This window comes from Balearica regulorum, chromosome 1 (genome assembly GCF_011004875.1).
Source record: "Balearica regulorum gibbericeps isolate bBalReg1 chromosome 1, bBalReg1.pri, whole genome shotgun sequence".
Taxonomy (NCBI): Eukaryota; Metazoa; Chordata; class Aves; order Gruiformes; family Gruidae; genus Balearica; species Balearica regulorum.
The window spans coordinates 59,111-81,143 of NC_046184.1; the positions used below are offsets into that span (position 1 = coordinate 59,111).

Sequence of the window (22,033 nt, forward strand, 5' to 3'; positions counted from 1 at the left end):
GCCCCTCTTCCCTCCAGGGGTTTGTCCCATGGTACTCTACCAAGCAGGTCCCTGGAGAGGCCAGAGATCTGAAAAGATCGTGCTTCTGTAATGTCATTGTTGAGAAATCTGGTTGAAATCTGGTATAAAAATGTATTTTTCAATCATATGTGTAGAGTAGTGAAGGTATCTTCATGTGTCTTACCAGCACATCCTCTACTTCTATGCTCAGAGAGTCTAGCTGCTTTTGTTAGCATAATTATTTCTATATTTCTTGAGGTTTTACTTTGGCTTTTCTCTCTTGGCAGAGGAGATGTATTCCCTGTAAGCCTGGTCACCTCTATTAGAGATCAGCATGAAGGGATGCTTATTCTTCCCAGCAGTTTTGACTCTGTAACTGTATTCTGACTTTTTATTTTGTTTTAGGCTGAAGATGCTGAGCCGTTTGTCAGGGTTAGCAAGTACTGTTTTACAAGAGCTGTCAGGTGATGATGGAGATGCAGTTACTGAATCCTCTATTGCTGTAAGTACAGTGTTATCTAAAGACTTGCAAATCTTACTGAGAGTTAGTTTGGGGAGTGTGAATCATTTGACTGCAGTGAGAACTGATTCCTGCTTTTTCATTGCTGAGCACTAGACTGCACTCTGTGTGCTCTATTCCACTCTGCTTCTCCTGTATTCCTGACCTCTTAAGTCAGCACTTTTGTGGGGCAGACCATAATTGCCTTAGTTTCCACATCTCACAGTCATACTAGAAAACAAACTAGAATTAGGGTGAAGAAAGACTTTTAAGAGTACTAATGATTCTGCATAAGCAGAAAGGGAAGCCCCACATGATCGGGTGACACTGGAAGGCTTGATCTCTATGTTGCCCTTTGGTACTTGAGACAGTGGATAGCGTGTGAGTGGTAGAGTCTCTCAGTGACACTCATTTCAGATTTGCTGGTGGTGTGTTCGGCAAAGGTGCTCTTTTTTGTGTATTGGTTCATGAGTATGCTGAGCTTTCCTCCTGGTTTCACCTAATTGTGTATACTTCCATAGGCTGCATGAAATGCTTGCAAAGAACAGAGTGCATCATTTAGAAGTAGAGCTGAAGATATCATTTGGATGCTATGATGCAGTCTGTTTAAACTTTTTACCTCTAGAGCACTCATTTCACTGTTTCAGGTAGAAGCTTTGCAGCCAAAAAGAGAAAGCATGGAGGAGTCACCTGAGGAGCTTTTGGAGCGCCTAGCTGAAACAGAAAAACTAGTTGTTCAGCTGAAGGATTTGATCCGAGAAAAGGATGCCCTGCTCCAGCAAAAAGAAACTGTACTCAAGGTATCACTTCTTTCACCAGGGACCTGGGAGCAAGGATAAAATGCTGCTTCAGCAAGCCAGTGTCTGGTTTCTTTTGAACATTTGAGGCACCTGCACTACTAAATGAATCAGTTCCAGAGAATTATTGGAATCCAAAGAATGGACCCTAACCCAAGAGATGTAGGATAGCCTAGGGATAATTCCTTCTAGACTAGCTAAGTTACATCCCAGTTATGTGGCATTTTGTCTCAGAGCTCCTCAAGGCCTGTGCAGATTCCTGGAGGCTCTAATAGATACTGATGTCTCTTGTGTCAGATTTTTCTTTCCCCATTTCAGAGTATTTGAGACAAAGAGCAGACTGTGCCGCAGTCACCCGGCAGTCCAGTGGTTTTATGGCATGTAACTAAAGATACATATTGCATACCCTGAGGCATGATATGAGTGAAAGTGCAGTTACCTGAGATAGTGTTGAGGGACTGCATATAGTAGAGGAAGTCAAACTGAGTTTGTACTAACTGCTAGGAGAAGTCCCTTGAGCAGAAAGTACTAGAGCAGAAGCTGACTATTTTGCTGCGTATAATGTTTCTTGGATGCTGCAAATTTGTTTCTTGGATGTGTTTTAATTAGCACTGTTACTGGGGAGGCAGGTTTGGGCAAAGAATGGTAGACTGACAAATTACACAACTCTTCCAAGCGATGCTTTCAGGGTGATGGCACTGGAATTTTAAGTGCAGTCAGTTTGTATCCTTCTTTTACAGGAAGAGCGAGAGGCTGCAGATGCTAAGCTGCTGAAGCTTAAACTTCAGGCCAAAGCCAAACTGGCCTCTCTGAACAAACGCATTGAGGAGCTGACAGAGGAAAGATCACCATTGCCTGCACACACCTTATCAGAAGAGCAAGTGTTTCCCAAGGTTGGAAGAACAGGGCTACTTAAAAACCATTAGCCTCTACTGATGATCTGGTGCCACTCTACGTCTTAGGTCCCAGTGAGCTAGCATGTCCTATCTCTCTTGTTAGCAGGACATTCATAGTTGCAACAAGGATGTCTATACTGTAGGAAGCTGGTCTGTCCAGCTTTCTTGTACTGCACATGCCCTTGGAGTGCACAACTTGATCTCCCCAAGAGTATGGGCCAGTTTCACTTTGCATATCTTCAGTTATCTGTTGTAGCCAAGATCTTTCCTGCAGAAATCATGTGTCTATCTGAACTGTAAGGTTCAAAATGTTACCTGTCACGTGAGTACAGCAAAGGAGAGGAAAGGTTGGCTGAAATACAAGAACAAGGAGGTAAAAAGGTCATTAAAATTGAAAGATAGTAACTTAAATGTAAAAAAAAAAAAAAACCCAAACCAAAACACACCAAAAAACCCAAACCAAAAAAACCCCCCACATTTTTTCCAGTGATGTAGCTTCCTGTGCCACCACAAAGTTTTATGGTTAACAAGCCATAATTTTGTAAAGCTAGGTAAAAAATGAGGGGAAAGTGTCTTATACCAAGAAATTAAAGAAGCTATTAGCTACCAGCTAGAAACTCCCATCGGAACTGGTAATTTTTGAAAACCTAACATTGTTGTTCTGACCACATAGTTTTCTTCTAAAAATTAGTAATACTAGGCAAGGGAAATGTGATAGAAGTCCAAACAGATTGCAGGACATCAGATGATGCTCATTAGAGCAGAGAAGTTAAGGGTTATTTGAAATGTTAAAAAAAAAAAAAATTAAAAGATTATAGGAAACATTAAAGGGTGAGTGTGAGAGCTGTCAGGTGAGAGGTGACTAGTAACGGAGTAAAGATTGGTTCCATGACTTCTGCTTAATATTTTTGATAGATGGCATCATAATATCATAGAAACGTGCTACTGTAATTCACTTTACAATGCAATCTTGAGACTCTTTCTCAATGCAAAGCAGCATTTGGTTTTCATACAGGAAGAATTAGATGATCTTGAGGATTGACATAATAGAAAAATAAAGCAAAATTTAACAAGTGAAAGATCAAGCATTTGTGGTATCCTACCACTGTATACTGCAAGGCCATGAAAAAAGCCCCGTGGCTGCAGAGGACAGTGAAGGCCCTGGAGGCTGTTTAGCTACGTCACTTCGTGTTGCTGTCCTGCTGCTGAGGCTTTTTTTAGCTTATTCATATGTAGCATTTGTAGACCCATGTGCTGTTACATTACTTTGTGTAGACTTGCTGTTATGGACTAATGAGTGTTCTTGCTTCAAAATACAAATTTATCAGTTGAAGGCAGCAAAATGAGAGAAAGCTTATCACTAGTTAATCAGTGTGATGTAGATTTTTAAAAAGAGGCCTACTCGTTTTTTATGTAAGGCAAACAGTTATCCTTCCAACTATTGTACTAAGAGCGGCAAGGCCTCATGTGGAGTGTTGTCAGGTTCTGTTCACTTGGAACTAGGAAAGATAAATTCTGAGAGCAGCAAAAGACTTTCCATTTTCTCATTGTGTTAGTAGCTACTTTTACTGGACACTCAAAATAGCTTGGCTATTTAGTCAACTAAAGTTGGAGAGGAAACATCATTTCTTTCTACAGTTGTATGAGGAAGGTAAGCACCAACAAAATGGGAGAACTGTTAAAGTGAAAGGACAGTGCTGACAGGTGAATGGATTAAGAGAAATGGCCTTCTAATTAGAGGAATGAGGTCTTGATACAATCTCCAGTGGAAATGGTGTGGACCAGAGCCTTACTGGTTTTGGGTTAGAGAATCATTTAAGAGAAATGATGTTAGGGCAATTACCTTCAATATTATGTATTTGACCCAGAAAGCACTTTCTAGATACTTTCTTGTAAGGTTAGATGACTGAGAAGCTACAGATTCCTTTATAATTATTTCCCCAAGTAGATGCTGTCTTGAGTAATGGTGATGTTTCCTAGACTGATACCTGTCATTTCAAGATGAAAAATTTACATTAGGGTTGCATGTTGTGCTGAGGTATTGAACATTAGTGGTTCCTTTTGGAAATCATGAGGGATAAATATAGCAAAGGGCTTCCCTCCCGCCACCCCACCCCCCCCCCCCCCCCCCCCGCCCCATGATTGGGCCTTCATGGGAAGGCTGTATTTTAAATGCCTAATTGTTACTATTACTTTCTGGGCTTTTAACATAAGAGTGCCTCATTTCCAGGAGAATCAAAACATCTTTCCATTAAGTTGTTGGAATTAGTACACAGAACAATTGAGGCTCCTCAAACTTTTAAAGTGGGTAAACACAAATTATGGTCAGATGTGAGTTTATACATTTTGGAAAAACATGATATCTGAAAGCTTGAGCTCTGGGAACTTTGTGGCTGTGCTACTGTTCTTAATGGTCCTTAGAGATCATCTAGTTTCAACGCCCCTGCCATGGACAGGGATACCCTCCGCTAGACCAGGTTGCCCAAAGTTCCATCCAGCCTGGCCTCAAACACTTCCAGGGAGGGGGCATCCATAACTTCTCTGGGCAACCTGTTCCAATGCCTCACCACCCCCACAGGGAAGAATTTCTTCCTAACATCTGATCTAAATCTCCCCTCTTTAGTTTAAACCCATTACCCCTTGTCCTGTCAGTAATTGCCCTTGTAAGAAGTCCCTATCTAGCCTTTTTGTAGGCCCCTTTAGGTACTGGAAGGCTGCTATAAATTTTTCCCGGAGCCTTCTCTTCTCCAGGCTGAACCACCCCAACTCTCTCAGCCTGTCCTCACAGGAGAGGTGCTCCAGCCCTCTGATCACCATTGTCACCCTCCTCTGGACTCTCTTTAACAGCTCCACATCTTTCTTGTACTGGGGACCCCGGAGCTGGATGCAGTACTCCAGGTGGGCTCTCACCAGAGCAGAGTAGAGAGGGAGTATCCCCTCCCTTGGTCATGCTTCTTTGGATGCAGCCCAGGATACAGTTGGCTTTCTGTGCCGCAAGTGTGTATTGCGAGCTCATGTTGAGCTTCTCATCAACCAACACTCTAAAGTCCTTCTCCTCAGGGCTGTTCTCAATCTATTCTCCACCCAGCCTGTAGTTGTGCTTGGGATTGCCCCGACCTGTATGCAGGGCCTTGCACTTCATGTGGTTCGCACAGGCCCACCCTCTGGATGGCATCCCTTCCCTCCAGCGTGCCATCGGCAAACTTGCTGAGGTTGTACACAATCTCACTGTCCATGTCGCTGAGAAATATGTTCAACAGTGCCAATCACAATACCGACCCCTGAGGAATGCCACTTGTCACTGATCTCTGCTTGGACATTGAGCTGTTGACCGCAACTCTTTGAGACCATCCAGCCAATTCTTATCCACTGAGTGGTCCATCTGCCAAATCCGTGTTTCTTGAATTTAGAGACAAGTATCTTTTGCAGGACAGTGGCAAATGCTACACACGATCCTGAGAGCTAATCCCAAGTAAGCAAACTAATCCACCCATCTTCCCCCCCCCCTAACAACTGCTTTGCCCCAGTCTTATAAAATATGTATATCCCTGGCTTCTTAAAGCTTCCTGCAGTTCTGTTGTTTTTTTTTTTTCCCCTTGTTCTACTTCTAAGCTTAAGTGCAATTAAAGCTTTCCTTGTCTGTCTATTCTACCTGCTTCCAAAGACCTTCTCTATAGGTGACACATTGTTTAAGGAACAGTAGGTTCTTAATTATTTTTATTACACTCACTTGTCCTTCTAAATGCCTTCATAAATTTTTCAGAATGGGTTTAAAGGACATAAATACTCTGTAGACTCCATATGTTCTTGGTGATCTTTGATCCACTACCTGTAACAAGAAAGAGGAAAGATATAAATTTTGTATGTATTCAGTCAAAAATCCCCAGCACTGAGTGCTTGAAGTAGTTGGGAGTGTTGAGATGATAAGAGTAGAAGGATGTTTTTCCTGCTTTTCAGTGACAGTGTTGATATGCTGGACCTAGTGTGTGACGCTGTGTTAAGTAGGTGTACAACTGTGGTTATTAGAGGATTGCCTGCCATACAGATGGTCTTTGAGAGACAAAAAGTGCAGCTGTAGTGTGCTAGTATGTCTGAGTAGACATAGCCTAAGCACGTGTTTTATGTGAAATGTTGTCTGAGTTTAAATTTCATGGTCATAAACAGAGGATTTTAGTGCCTCAGAGTGGAATAGAACTGATGAATGTTTGCATGTTCCCTTTGCTTATTTCAAACAGGTTCATTGCTATAAATCCCTTTAGTCTAAAGAGATTTCTGTGGGCATTTTCTGTAGCCTAGAATGTTTAATGTCTGCCCCTTTGTCATGTGAAGAATATTCTTCTATTGCTAAATAAAAGATGTTTCATTTCTCATATTAGCAAAATCTGTGAAATTAAAAAGGCTCACAGATTAAGGTCATCATATTGTAGATTATGTATTATATTTAATAATATGAATTACCTGAGTTTATATGGTAAGCATTTATGGATAATTAGTCATTCCAAAGTGATTTGACACTTCTCAGTTAAATACATCTTGTGCGTATCTACACAGAAATAGGGAAAATAGTTCTTAATGCAGGACAACTTAATTTAAAGAAACAAAATGTAAAGTTAAGAAATTAAGAAATGTAGTAGAAATAAGCATCTGGTTAGGAGTCAAGAGTGCAGTAGCATTCTAATTTTTTCTTTAATTGACCAGTAATACTGATCAGTTTACTTTCTTCTGTTTCTTTTCTTCCTACTTCTTTCCTCTTGCAATGTCAGAATAACCAAAATACAAGTGAAGAGCATAGAGACAAAGTCGAAGCACTAAAAGAGCAGCTCAGGGAGCAAGAGGAGACTGTTCAGGATCTGAAGGAACAGCTGGCTGTAGCCAAAGTGAATCTCAAAGATGCTGAAATCAAGTATGCAACACAGGTACAGGAAAATTTTTCTATTGATCAGTCTGTGTTTCCCACCCCACCGCTTACACTAGCGTGATAGAATAGAATAGTTCAGCTGGAAGGAACCTACAGTGATTGTCTAGTCCAACTGCCTGACCACTTCAGTGCTGACCAACAGCTAAAGCATGTTATTAAGGGCGTCATCCAAATACCTCTTAAACACTGACGGGTTTGGAGCATTGACCACCTTTCTAGGAATCCTGTTTCAGTGTGTGACCACCCTCTTGGTAAAGATATGTTTCCTAATGTCAAGTCTGAACCTCTCCTGATGCAGCTGTGAACCATTCCCATGTGTCTTGTCACTGGAGAATGTAAGAGACAGTTGTTCCTGAGGACATGCTGCTGCTAGGGTATATGGCTAAATTCTGCAGCCTGACAGAGGCAAGGTTGCCAAAGCTCCATGCTCCTCCAAGTCCAGCTAGTCGCATGGCTGAGAATGTGTTCCCAGCTGGCACACGTGTGTGACTCCTGCATACGTATACAGATGGCCAACCACATAGATAACACAGAAGCACCCAGCACTCACATGAACACAAACAGCACCAACAGCCTCACCCTGTTCCCCTCTATGGCAGCTCAGATGAGAGAATAGTAAGAATATATACAGATATACGTTGTGGATCTCACTAATAGCTATGCTTAGACATTCAGTCTGCCTGGTAACTGGCCCCTGGATCCAAGTCTCCCCAGTTGCTGGCATGTGGATATGCAAAGGCCCAGGGCCCACAGCTCCACTCCAGCTGCTGGTTTGGACCCATTGCTCACACACACACGTGCACAGAACTGACTGGTACTCCCCTGGTCCCTCCAATAGCCAACCCCCCTGCTCTGTCTTGCTTTTAGAAAAATGCACACATTGGTGCATGTGTGCACACACCCCACCACCACACCTGACCAGGGCTCCCCTGCACCCTTCGGTAGCCAACCCCCGTGGTCTTATCCTTAGAGAGACACATGCGCACCCTGACCAGGACTCTCCTGGTCCCTCTGGTAGCCAGCCTCCCTGTGGGCTCATTCTTAGAGACACACAGGCATGCACATGCATGCTGACCAGGACTCCCCTTGTCTCTCTATTAGCTAACTCCCTTAGAAATTCACAAGTGCACAAAAGCAGGTCTTGTCCTTAGAGACCCCCAAGACGTTATGGTCTCTGGCAGCTGGCCAGAACTCCTGTGGTCGGTCCGTCCAGTAGTCAAGTCTGCCTGTGGCCTCACCCTTGGACGCCATCCCCCTCTGTCCTGGCTCCCAAGCTACTTCACCTACTTGTCGGCTAGCCTGGCTTGATACTCGCTAGTGATCATACATACACTTGCACTTGTTCCATCCAGTTTCTGGCACCATGTACACACAGGCCCTCTGACCCACAGTCTGAATCCAGTTACTAGTGCTTAGACCTCCCATACACACACAAATGCACACCAAATAGAGACCCTCTCCTACAATGAAGTAGTTGGAAATGGTGTTTAGTAAGAAGACAAGACAGACTGCTGATCAGGACATGGCCAGACAAGCATATTGAGCGGCTGCTATTTAAACAACTGGCCTTTTTTAATTCCCTTACACTATTTTTTTTTGGTTTCGTTCTTCCCCAAATCACCTAAATCCATCCCTTTCCCTGCCTTTGGTTCCTTCCCTAAATGTTCTATAAGTCTTTTGCAATCCCAAAATGCTCTTTACCTGTGTCCCGTGATATATCCTATACCCCTAGACAGTAACCACCCTTGGTGCAAAAGGTGCTCCACAGTTAAGTCATCTTAAAGGGTTTCGCATTTGAACAATGGGACTGATGGCTCTCTGAGGAGTCGAGGAACAGCCCCTGGAAGGGCCTGGACAGAGTGTTCTTTCCTCTGAGTTAGAATTTGAGTTCTTTCCTGCCTGCTATTGCTGTTCTGTGATGGGCTTTGGAATAGCTGGGGCAGAGTATTCTTTCAGCTCCCAGACCTGCCATTGCCTTTCTGTGTTCTACTGTGAATGTGCAGAGGAGCTTTTTATCACGTAATGTAACAGCTGTTATGTTACATTGTCTTTATGAAAATATTTTTGTTAATACTCTGAATTGCAGGTTTAGGTTTTGATCTGTGTTGTGGGCTGCATCCTATACAAATAAAAGCCCAGAAGTTTTATGAACTTGTATAGTAATCATATCGATTATCGTTCTGCATATTTGTAGATGAAATTCAATGGGTTTTGCTTTCTGGGATCTGAAATATTATCAGTTAATATGTACGTATTAGTAGGATAAAGGTACCATTTGACCAAGGTGACGTATAGGATTATCAAGCTGAAGACCTCATCACACACATAATATGCTGGTACACGTTGGAAGGAAGTCTGCATGTCTGTCAAGCTTATAACCTTCTTGTTTGGTTGGTTGGTTGTTTATTTTTTCATTTTGTGGCTTATGTTTTCAGCTGAGCTCCCTGCAGGAGGTGATTCAGGGGAAGGAAGCTCTCCTAGAAGAGCAGGTTCACCAGCACCAAGCTGAATTGCCTCAGACAGTGGTCCAGTCAGATCTCGAAGTAGAGATGCAGCAGGTATATTTGATATAATAATCTTATTATGGGAGGAGAAAGGAAAAGAAGTTTTACTGGTCTGAAGACATCCTGAGAGAGCAGTTCTCATCAAAGTAACTCAGAAGGGGTGAGAAGAGATATGATTTGATTGTTTGGGGTTTTTTGGGATGGTAGTTTGAACTTTCAAGGTCCCAGCTTCAATCTGCTGATTTGCTATCGGTTAAATAGAAAGTCTTAAATTATTGTGCTCCAGTTCCCTATTTGTGAAACAATGGTGAAATCTTCCTATTGCACCAGAGTTCTAGAGTAAGTGTCAACAAAAATGAAGTTATTCAGGCTATTAAAGTAACTGTGTTATGAAAACTAGGTGTATTGATGAAACCAGGAAATCAAGCCGCTTTACGTTAGCTTCCCAGATACTGGTATAGCACTGTCTCTCTCACAGAACCTGCGTACACTTCATAGAAAGCTAGAGGAGCAGAACGCAGCACTGCTAGGACGAACTCAGGTGGTAGAATTGCTGCAGCAGGAATTACATACTGCTGAACAACAAAAACAGGTACCTTTTCATGCTTTGCTTATTGCCTTACTCTCACGTAGAAGTGGTGAATGGGGCCTTTGTCAGCAGCTCAGAAACTTTGTCAGCAGCCCAGAAAGCCAACCATATCCTGGACTGAACTTCTGAAAATAATTCTCCATCCCTTTAGAAGAGACTTATACTCTCTCAGTCTCATGTTAATAGGATGCACAATTTCCAGCCAATCTAGCGCTGAGCCTCGCTTTGATAACTTTTACACACTAGTGCACCACTATATTTTCTTTTCCTGTGTGTCCCAGCCAGGCACAGTGGTGGGACCTCTTACCACTACAAAGAGGTGAAGAACCTCAGTGAGCTGACTTTTACTTGCTACTGATAACATTTCTTACCAGAGTGTTTCACGAAGTGGCAGCATGGTTATCTTCATGGCATGGTTGTTGGGGTTCCCCGACTCCTTCTCTGTGTCTTTGACTCCCCTCGTGCACATTATATGGTCAGAGGGAGACCTTGGTACACTTACAAGCTTGAGGCCATGTGGCTGAAGCTTCTCTTCCTACTCATGAAGTAAAGGTTGCCCCTCATCAGCCTCCTCCTGAAACTAGCTATGCTGATCATCACAGCTCCAGGAGGAAGAAGCTTGACAAAAGGAATTCTGGCAAGCGTAGGGTCTGTTTCTGTTCCTTGGTTGTCTTAAATCTCTGGTCAGTGTCAGCCAGGTTTCTGGGATCTTTCTTGAAGCAGCGGGCACTGCGGAACACTCTGTTACCTTCTGTTTTCTATTTCAGCAGTTTCAACCCCCCTTTCACATAGGCACTTTTGTTCTTTTTTTTTTTTTTAATTGTACTCTGTAATAGTTGAGTTCCTCCTCTTTTGTTGTAGTCCTTCGTTCGCTTTTTGGGAAGCTCTCTTTCCTTTAAAAGAGGATTCATGGCCACTGTTCTATTGTTTCTTTCCTCTATATTTCCCTGCTCTTTTCTTTACCAAAATTGAGAGGTTTTGTTTCTCCCAGTATTGCTTTCTTGCAATTTGCAAATACTAGGGCAATTTTTCTAACAAATTGAGATTTCTGCCACGTTTGTTTCCTCCTTTCTGCTGCTTAGATATTTGAAAAGGATTTAATGGCAATTAAAAAATATAATTCAAGTACTTTGGCAATGTATTCAACTAGTTGAGAGTTAAATTGATTTCCATATCCTTTTACAGACACTCCTAGACCAGTGCCAGAAGATGGAAGTGGATCTAAGGTCCCTGAGGGATGTGTTAGATGCAGAGAGACGAGAGTCTCAGGATCTCAGAGAGAAGATGGAGCTGGAACTAGCTGAGAGGAAGCTGTCCTCCCATCGCTTGCAGGAGGAGGTGCATTGTCTCTCAGAACAGCTGGAAGAGGCAAGAAGAGCACAAGCTGAATTAGAGATGAAGTATAAAGACCTGGAGCAGGAACAAAGGCTGGAGGTGGAAGAGAAAAACCTGCAGATCGGTTGTCTTAAGGTGGCTGAGCAAGAGCTGAAATCTAGCCATGCTGTCCTTGTAGCTGAAAATGATCAGCTGAAACAGGATGTTGACCGGCTGTTGGTATTGTCTGCTGAAGACAGTGCTACAATACGGAAACTACAGGGTAAGCAAGCACAGCAGTTGGTGAAGCAGGTTGTCAGGAGCCTAAGGGTTATTGGGTTGCCTTCTGTTTGGCTTTGTTTTTGAAATAGCTCATAAGAAATTCTTGGTATAACAATTCCTAATTGCATAGGAACATAGGAGTGGTTGTACTGTATCAAACTAAAGGTCTCTCTGGTTCAATCCCACCTTTCTGTCTTTGGCAGTGACCAAAGCCAGTTGCAAGAGGAGGAGCATAAGAGTAGGGCAGCATATATGGTGCTTTCCCTTACTGTCCCAGCCTATAATGTTTTGAGGCTTATAGATTTCTTGAGCCAGATATATTTTTTTAGTTAATTTTAATAACTTGTTGGATTTTTTCCATCAACTTATGTAAGTTCTTTTTAGATGCACCACATTCTTCACAGTCTGAATTTCTACTGAAATTATAAGTTAAACAACCAAGGAAAGCAAACTGTACCATTTTGTCGGTAGGCTTGTATTAGAACTAACAACATTGATCCTGCCTCAAGCTATTACTTCAAATTGATTTCCTTCCAGCTTCTTTACGGCCTAAATCTGAGGCAATGACTGAGAGATAAGGGATCTCATATACTATTATGCATATGCGTAAACTGGATATATTTCAGAAAAGAAGGCAAGAACACACCTTAACTCCCTTTTTTCCCCTCCATTAGATGAACTTGTACAGAAATCTGAAGAATTTGTCAGCTGTCAGAATGAGCTAAAATCCCAGTCAGTAGTGCAGGTCTCCGAATATAAGAAACAGGTATGATCTTTTCATATGTCTCTCCTGAAATTTTCTCATATGTTGAGGAGCCGAAACTGAATGAAATATTTTTAATTCTTTTTTATGATGTATTGCTTGAGAAAGGCTGTTATGGGTTCTCTCAGCTGATGGGCAGACATGTTATGACTATGGAAGCCTGGGAAGAAATAGGAGTCAAACTGAGTAACTTAAAAGTTGCCAGTTGATTTTTTTGAAAGGTTAACTGCAAGATCAAAGACTAATGTGTATGTATAAACTCTATTGAAATTTATCTTTCTCCCCTCTGTCCTATGCTTAAACAGGATGAAACAACTTCACAGGGAAAAATTATAGACCAGGAAGATTGGAATGGGACTTCACTCCTACCCACAGAGAACTTGGAAAGACAGAAGACTGAAGGTGATGTGAGATTATCTTACCTATTTTAATATTCTTAAAATATTTAAGAATTATTCTTACCTATTTTTAGATTATAAATATGTCCATGGTTACTGGTTCATTATGCTTTCATTACCAAGATCTTAAAAAATACTATATAATTCTTTCCAGTGGTTAAAGTAGAATTTAATTCTAAAGGGAAGAGGAACTATCTGAATCTCAGACAGTGAACAGGCTGACAGAAAAAAATAAGTAAACCAACCTCAATTATTAAAAAGACTGGGCCGTGCATCATAGGCCTGCCTGCATGGTGTTGTCTAGTGATACGAAGTGATGGTTAGTGTTTTGGCCATGAGACAGAGTGGGTAGAACTTGTTACCTGTATGGTTCACATGCTTCATGTTCCTGCATGTGTCATCTACGATGATGGGTGCAAATAACATGGAGAAGATGTGAAAAAGTTAGGATGAAGGCAGGGACGGTAATATTATGTGATTGCAGACTTATCCATAAAAGGGCGCTGAGGTAAGCTTCATTGTGATAGGGCACGTTAAGTGCAATGAATAGCTTTGGTTTATTGGGTTTTGTGTTCCATTAATGTCAGTTAAGCCTAAGGATGGTAGAATAAATTTTGTATCCCAAGACACTATGTACTTGCACATTCTTAGATTGTACAAAATAAGATATAACTGAAGTAGTAGCTCCTCCCTGATATAAAATGCTGAGAATCTGCAGGTGGTGCTTCAGGAGGGAGGGTGTATATTCGATGGCTTTTGCTGAAACAGTAAAGAGCCCATACATATGCCAGATTAAAAAAAGACAGACAATTAATTTGATTTTGAGTCTCTAGGCATGTAGACTGGTAGCAGTAATATCAGCACTCTATCAGAATTACAGTATTAAAAAAATGGGTTCCCACAGTTTTTTACTTTAGGGTATGATGCGCTATGGCAATAGGCTGTCTTCATTTTTGCGGAAATAGATTCCTTTTGCTTCCTGTCATTCAGAGATACACCCTCTTCGTAAGAATCCTGGTAGGGGAGTAATCAGCAATAAACCAGATACCTGCAATCCTAGAACACCTCCCTTTCTTTTTATTCCATGAACTCAGAAATGCAGGTCTTCAATGGACTTCAAGACATCATTTAGAATCATACAATGGTTTGTCTTGGAAGGGACTTCGAAAGATCATGCAGTCCAACCCCCCTGCCCTAGGGAGAGACATCCTTCACTAGATCAGGTTGCTCAAAGACGCATCCAACCTGACCTTGGACATGTCCAATGATGGGGCAGCTGATGACAACTCTGGGCAACCCAAAGAGAAGAAACCCTCTTGAAAGGCTGCTGTAAGGCCTCCCCGGAGCCTTCTCTTCTCCAGGCTGAACCACCCCAACTCTCTCAGCCTTTCCTCACAGGAGAGGTGCTCCAGTCCTTGGTTCATCTTTGTGGCTCTCCTCTGGACTCACTCTAACAGATCCATGTCTCTCTTGTACTGGGGGACCCCAGAAATGGACGGAGTACTCCAGGTGGGGTCTCACAAGAGCGGAGTAGAGGGGGAGAATCACCTCCCTTGACTTGCTGCTCACACGTCTTTTCATGCAGCCCAGGATATGATTGGCTTTCTGGACTGCAAGTGCATGTTGCCAGCTCCTGTCTAATTTTTTGTTTACCAGTATCCCCAAGTCCTTCTCTGCAGGCCTGTTCTCAGTCCATTTACCTCCTAGTCTGCATTGATGCTGGGCATTGCCCCAACCCAGATGCAGGACCTTGCACTTGGCCTTGTTGAGCTTCATGACGTCCGCACAGGCCCACTCCTCGAGCTTGTCAGTGTCTCTCTGGATGGCATTCCATCCCTCTAACAAGTCAACTGCACTGCTTAGCTTGGTGTCATCTGCAAGCTTGCTGAGGGTGCACTCAATCCCACTGTCTACGTCATGAATGAAGATAGTAAATAGTATTGGTCCCAGTATGGACCCTTAAGGGACACCACTCATTACTGGTTTCCACTTGGACATTGAGCCATTGGCTATAACTCTTTGCACACAGCCATCCAGCCAGTTCCTTGTCCGTCTAACAGTCCATCCATCAAACCCTTATCTCTGCAATTTAGTGGCAAGAATGTTGGGGGGAACTATATCTAAGGCCTGACAGAAGTCCAGCTCTTAATCAGATGGCATGCCCTGAGTTAAGATTGAGTATATCCAAGATGTACCTGGAGTGCTTTTATCAGCTTCCTTAAAAAGCAGGTCCTTCCTCCACTGAGGAATTCCACTTGAAAAATGCAGTGACTTTTAAAGCTTCACTGTCATGCATGGTCTTTCCCAATGCATGTTTACTTTAAAACAAGATTTTTTTTGTTGTAATTTTGTCTCCAGTGGATGTGTTGAACACTTGATTACTGACATTTTTTAACATTTTAAACATTGGGAGATGTCATTTCTTAAAAAAACAAACAAAACAAAACCAAAACCAAACCCAAAACACCAAAAGATTAAATGGAAACATGTAAAAAATCATCATCTTTCAAACCTCCTCCCTCTGTAGGTTCTAAATACTTTGCTTCTCCTCTCTGTCTCCTGATGACTTTCTAATTTGTCAGTCGTCTTTGAAGTGTAACCCTAACCCTAAAACTGCCCACAGTACTCCAGTCCTAACTTGAGTAGAATGAAATAAGGATTTACCTATAGTTACCTGATATTTTGCAATTTCTGATGATTTTCAAGGGAACCTCAACAAATACTACTAAACTACTTAACTATCATTGTCTAAATTGTAAAGAATTCAAAATCTTTGTATAGTCTTTTAATTTTCATGGGCTCAGCAGTACATTATACCAGTATATCTGTTGCTCTCTTTACTAGTCATATGGATTCCATAAACTTTTCTTGAAGCAGCTCTTTGAGGGATTGAATGTCTCTCCTCATGCTACATAAGAATGTTCAGTTTACCTTTTTCTACTTTCCCTTCTACACTAAGAAAATAGACAAGAGTTAGGTTAATAGTTGACTCAATGATTTTAAGGGTCTTTTCGAACCTAAATGGTTCCATGATTCCGTCATCTTCAGGAAAAGCCTATGAAGTTCAGCCAATTTCAGGGAAAGCAAACATAGAATCATAGAATCGTTTAGGTTGGAAAAGACCTTTAAGATCATCAAGTCCAACCGCTAACCTAGCACTGCCAAGTCTACCACTAAGCCATGTCCCTAAGCACCGCATCTGTGCATCTTTTAAATACCTCTGGGGATGGCAACTCAACCACTTCCCTGGGCAGCCTGTTCCAAGGCTTGATAACCCTTTCAGTGAAGAAATTTTGCCTAATATCCAATCTAAACCTCCCCTGGCGCAACTTGAAGCCATTTCCTCTCGTCCCATCACTTGTTACTTGGGAGAAGATACCAACACCCACCTTGCTATGACCTCCTTTCAGGTCTCCCCTCAGCCTCCTTTTCTCCAGGCTAAACAACCCCAGTTTCCTCTGCCACTCCTCATCAGACTTATTCTCTAGAGCCTTCATTGGCTTCGTTGCTCTTCTTTGGCCATGCTCCAGCAACTCAATGTCTTTCTCGTAGTGAGGGGCCCAAAACCGAACACAGTACTTGAGGTGTGGCCTCACCAGTGCCAAGTACAGGGGGACGATCACTGCCCTAGTCCTGCTGGCCACAATATTTCTGATACAAGCCGGGATGCTGTTGGCTGCCTTGGCCAAAAGTCAGCCGGCTGTCGACCAATACCCCCAGGTCCTTTTCCGCTGGGCAGTTTTCCAGTCACTCTTCCCCAAGCCTGTGGCATTGCATGGGGTTGTTGTGACCCAGCACTGAGCCTTGTTGAACCTCATACAGTAGTTGGCCTCGGCCCATCGATCCAGCCTGTCCAGATCCCTCTGTAGAGCCTTCTTACCCTCAAGCAGATCAACACTCCCACCCAACTTGGTCTTGTCTGCAAACTTACTGAGGGTGGGTGCACTTGATCCCCTTGTCCAGATCATGGATAAAGATATTAAAGAGAACTGGCCCTAATACTGAGCCCTGGGGAACACCACTTGTGACCGTCCGCCAACTGGATTTAACTCCATTCCCCACAACTCTTTGGGCCCAGCCATCCAGACAGTTTTTTACCCAGTGAAGAGTATGCCCGTCCCAGCCATGAGCAGCCAGTTTCTCCAGGAGAATGCTGTGGGAAACGGTATCAAAGGCTTTACTAAAGTCCAGGTGGACAACATCCACGGCCTTTCCCTCATCCACTAAGTGGGTCACCTTGTCATAGAAGGAGATCAGGTTAGTCAAGCAGGACCTGTCTTTCATGAACCCATGCTGGCTGGGCCTGATCACCTGGTTGTCCTGTATTTGACTGTCCTTATGGCAAAAAAAGATCTTCATTACATCCAGTTGTAACCTATTTTGTTTCAGTATATGTGTGTTGTCTTTCATCCTCCTTCCTTGCACTACTGTAAAAAGCCTAGCTGTGTCTTCTCAATAATCTCTTCATAGGTGTTGGAAAGCTTCTTTTAGGTCTCCCCAAAGCCTTCTAGATTCTAGTGTAAAAAAAACCCTGGTTCTCTCAGCGTCTTCTCGCAGGGAAAGTGCTCCAGCCCTGTGACCATCTTGGTGGTCTTCTGCCAAACTTGCTTCAGTGTATCCATGTTTTTCTTATATTTGGGGTCCAAAACTGAATGCAGTTCTTGAAATGCAGTCTAATGAGTACTCAGTAGAAGAGGATAATACCTTTGATCAGTCTGCTGGCTAGACTGCTGTTCATACAGTCCAGGATGCTGTTGACCTTGCTTGCTCCCAGGCACACTTGCTGGCTGATTTGTAGCCTAATGTCTAGCAGATCCTCTTCATCCTTTCTGGCAGAGCTGGTGCGACGCCTGCATTCCCAGGGACGGGACGTTACATTTGTGCTTGTTGAATTTCATGAGGCTCCTGTTTCCCCATTCTTCTAGCCTGCCCAGGTTACTGTAAGTGGCAGCCCTGCCTGTGAGGGTATCAGCTGTTCCCCCCCCACAGTGTGTTCTGTTCTCCAGACTTGAGTGTGAACTCTGCTACCTCCAGGTCACAAAGAAGTTAAACAGGAGAGGTCACAGGTAGACCTCTGTGATGTTCCACTTGTTACTAGCCTCCAGATAGAGTATGACTTATTCACCACTATTCTCTGAGCCTGATCATCCAACCAGGTTTTTATGCATTGAGTTGCCCTTAAGTCCAGGCCATCACTTCTTATTTTCAATACAAAAATATTGTGTGAGACACTGGCAAAAGCCTTGTTAAAGTCAATGTAAATGCTATCCACTGCTCTCTCCTCATCCACAAATGCATAAAAGGCAATCAGGTAGTCCAAATGTGATTTAACCTTAAAAATCCATGCTGACTGTTTCTCAGTCACTGCCATCTCTTCCATGTGCCTGCTAATGTGCTCCAAGAGGTCTCACTTTGTGATTTCTGGAGGGACTGAAGTGAGGCGTACTGGCTTGTAGTTTACCATATTATCTTTTTGGCCTTTTTTTGAAGATGGATATGCCATTTGTCTTTCTCCAGTCATAGTGGACTTCCCTCAATTTCCATAACCTTTCAGCGATGATACTGTCCTTGCAAGGATTGCTGGCCAGCTCTCTCAGGAAGGACCCTTGAGTACAAGACAACCCATCTGTTCTCATAAATTTGTATCGTTTGATTTCTCACAAGTAGTCTCTGACTCAATCCTCAGGAGAGAGGCTTGGAAAACTTTGTTGAAGACAGAGACAAAGAAGGTACAGAGTATCTTAGCATTACCTGTGTGCACTGTCACTAAATCATAAACCTTATTCAGCAACAGTCCCACATATTCTTTGTTCAAGCAGGACCACCTAAAGCCAGTTGCCCAGGACCATGTCCAATGGCTTTTGAATGTTTCCAAGGAGGGAGACTTCACAACCTCCTTGGGCAACCTGTGCCCATGTTCCCTCACCCTTACAGTGTAAAAAGTGTTTCCTGATGTTCAGAGGGAGCTGTCACTGGGCACCACTAGAAGGAGCCTGGCTCCATCTTCTTTACACTCTTCCTTCAGTTATTTATACTCATTGATGAGATCCCTCGCCGAACCTTCTCCTCGCTAGGCTAAAGAGCTCCAGCCCTCTTAGCCCTTCCTCACAGGAGAGATGCTCGTGTCCATTCGTCATCTTTGTGGCTCTTCATTGGACTTTCTCCAGTATGTCTGTGCCTCTCCTGTACTCAGGAGCCCAGAGCTGGACACAGTACTCCAGGTGTGGCCTCACCAGTGCTGAGTAGAGGTGAAGGAATGTTTTGCGTAATGCAGCCCAAGATACCATTAGCCTTCTTTGTGGCAAGGGCACATTGCTGGCTCCCAGTCAGCTTGGTGTCAGCCAAGGCCTTTTCTGCAAAGTTGCTTTCCAGCTGGGTGGTGTCCAGCTTAAAGTGATGCTATGGGATTGTTCCTCCCCAGGTGCAGGACTTTGCGCTTCTCCTTGTTGAACTGTATGAGATTCCTGTCAGCCCGTTTCTCCAGCCTGTCCAGGTCCTTCTGCATGGCAGCACAACCCTCTGGTGTATCAGTAACTTCTCCCAGTTTTGAGTCCTCTGCGAGCTTGCTGAGGGTGCAATCTGCCCCATCATCCAGATCATTAATGAAGATGTTGAACAGGATCGGACCCAGTATTGACCTCTGGGGTACGCTGCTAAGTTACGGGCCTCCAACTAGACTTCATGCCACTGATCACCACCCTCTTGGCTGGCCCTTCAGCCAGTTTTCAATCCACCTCACTGTCTGCTCATCCAGGCCACACATCAACAGCTTCTCTATGAGGGTCTTATGGGAGATAGTGCCGAAAGCCTTACTGAAGGCCTTGATGATATCCACTGCTCTCCCCTCATCTACCAAGCCAGTCATTTCATCATATACATTGACATACCTATGATGAATGGTGTTTATGTGCCAGTTTACAGAACTGTAAGTGTAAAAATAGCCCGAGTCAAACAGCAGCTGAGTTCTTATACCAATCTTGACTTGGACCCGGGCCCTTGAGTGTTTTATTCCTCTCTAATTTTAACGATTTCTCATGTCACTTTTATCCAAATGAAATTTGAAACATTTTGCTACAACAGTTCTTTCTTTCCTCTCCTTTATAAAAATGTTTCTTAAAACTTGAAACTCTATCATCAGCTCTCCTTTAATTTTATCCTGTATAACAACAATTGTTCTTTTCCAAAAGGTGCTTCAAAGAGCATGCTGTTCTGGTCGTTTGCCTCTAAAAAAACCAAAATGCATTATCCAATGATAGTGTTATATATCTCTACTACGTAAGTGTTACTAACAGCCATGTGCTCTGTTCTCTAAAGCTCCTGGAAGAATATCTTATTACTTTCTAAATCAGAGTTTTAATTTTCACAGAAATTATCTCTGTTTGAATGTTTCAGAAATACCACACTTGCAACTTGTTCTCCAGGAGCCTCAGCAGGAAGCTGTGATGGACACAGAAAATGCGAAGCAGGTAATGATTAAGCAGCTGAAATAAGCTAAAACTAAAATAGGTCAAGGACTGGCCTTAAAACAGCTAAGCTGTTACGGCCTTTTTAAACAATCCTCTTTGGAAGGTTATTATTAACTGGATTAATGATGAAAGACAAAAATAGCTTCGAAATACTGCTTGTACTGTGTTCTTATCAGACTGTATTTCCAGCTGTGTGGAAATCTTGTTGTCCTTTATCCACTCAGTCTGCATGCATGCTATTTTCTGCCTCTTGTGAGTTAGTTCTTCAGCAAAACCATAAACTAAACTGAGGCAAGTCTCAGGAAGTACAATTCCAAAGGCTTAGCTGTCATTAGCCTGGAAGTGTTTAAGACCAGGTTGGATGAGGCTTTGGGCAATGTGGTCTAGTGGAGGGTGTCCCTGCCCACAGCAGGGGGGTTGGAACTAGATGATCTTTGAGGTCCCTTCCAACCCTAACCATTCTATGATTCTATGATTATGGAATGCCTTTCAAACTAACCCTATCCATTCCCAGTGCCCTGATGGGGATATGGCAGACTGACTGGAGGAAGCTGAGTTCTCTTTGTTAAGTGGGAGACAAGTAGACTCTATCCTTTTACTCTTCCACTGTCAACAGCTGCAGGTACAATTGCCATCAGGTGGTGAGAAGAGTGCAGGATTAGATACCTGCTGCTTTGCTTTATACTCAGTCAGTGAGGTGATGGAGATGGCTGCCTCTGAATATCTGTAAGAATTTGTCGTAGAATTGTTTGTTAACTTAGAGCAAGGTCTGGGCTTTTTCCAAACTGCTCCACTCTGTTTCAACCTGCCAGCAGCAGGAAGAAGATGCTGTGTTTTATCTAATACATTCCTCTCCAACAGAGAAAGTTTCTAGGATATATATTACTATGAAGTATTAGGGCAAAAGTTGACATTTGGGCCTCGTGTTGGAACTGGAGAAGGCATTTTGAGTCAGCTCATCCTGCTTGACTTCAGACCCTTACATTACAACTGCCTGTAGTCAGGGTGTAAGCTAGTGGATCAATGGGTACACACCCACACACACACACTGTCTTTTCAAGGGCAGACATAAGCCTTTGAGCTATTTTCTAGAGCCCCTGTATAGACAGTGGCAATAACAGGTTCTTTAGCATATGATTCACCTGGACCAAGGTGGAAAATGGGTCAATGAATCCAACCCTGGAATTGTCCATTTCAATGTCTTAATTATAAAAAGAGTCTAGCTAAATAGCTTGCATGTAAGTATTTACATTAGAACAGCTATATCCTGCCATCTGTGCATCTCACCCATGACATTATGCCAAGATATGTGTGAATCCAAACCCAGGTCAGGGGTTTGGGCCATGTGCACAAGTTCTTTAGATGGTGCCATACATTCCGTTTCAGTGCTTGGAGCTTGCAAAGGCAAAGTGCTCCAGAACTTGGGGCTGGAGATAGTTTCCTTATGATTGTGTGACCTGTTAGTGCCCTGTACTTAGATTCTAGGTAGTTGCAGCAAATGTTAATTCTGAACCCTTCATTTTGTTCTCAGTCTTTCCATTGTTGGGTTGGGGTTTTTTTACTTGCTTTTTTGGGGTGGGAGGGAGTAGCTTTTTTTAAAGACACTT

General features: G+C 42.9%; 1 protein-coding gene across 2 annotated transcripts in view; it reads left to right on the plus strand.

The window, feature by feature from the left end:
• Nucleotides 1-22,033, plus strand: part of GOLGB1 (golgin B1) — a 56,884-nt gene that overhangs the window by 8,051 nt on the left and 26,800 nt on the right. For both annotated transcript variants that reach the window (XM_075741837.1, XM_075741906.1), the window contains 10 exons: nucleotides 406-502; nucleotides 1,147-1,299; nucleotides 2,037-2,189; nucleotides 6,956-7,108; nucleotides 9,546-9,668; nucleotides 10,093-10,206; nucleotides 11,389-11,800; nucleotides 12,474-12,565; nucleotides 12,868-12,964; nucleotides 20,353-20,426. In XM_075741837.1, coding sequence (XP_075597952.1) covers nucleotides 413-502; nucleotides 1,147-1,299; nucleotides 2,037-2,189; nucleotides 6,956-7,108; nucleotides 9,546-9,668; nucleotides 10,093-10,206; nucleotides 11,389-11,800; nucleotides 12,474-12,565; nucleotides 12,868-12,964; nucleotides 20,353-20,426 — 1,461 coding nt within the window. In that variant the 5' untranslated portion in view covers nucleotides 406-412. The remainder of the gene's footprint in view (nucleotides 1-405; nucleotides 503-1,146; nucleotides 1,300-2,036; nucleotides 2,190-6,955; nucleotides 7,109-9,545; nucleotides 9,669-10,092; nucleotides 10,207-11,388; nucleotides 11,801-12,473; nucleotides 12,566-12,867; nucleotides 12,965-20,352; nucleotides 20,427-22,033) is intronic.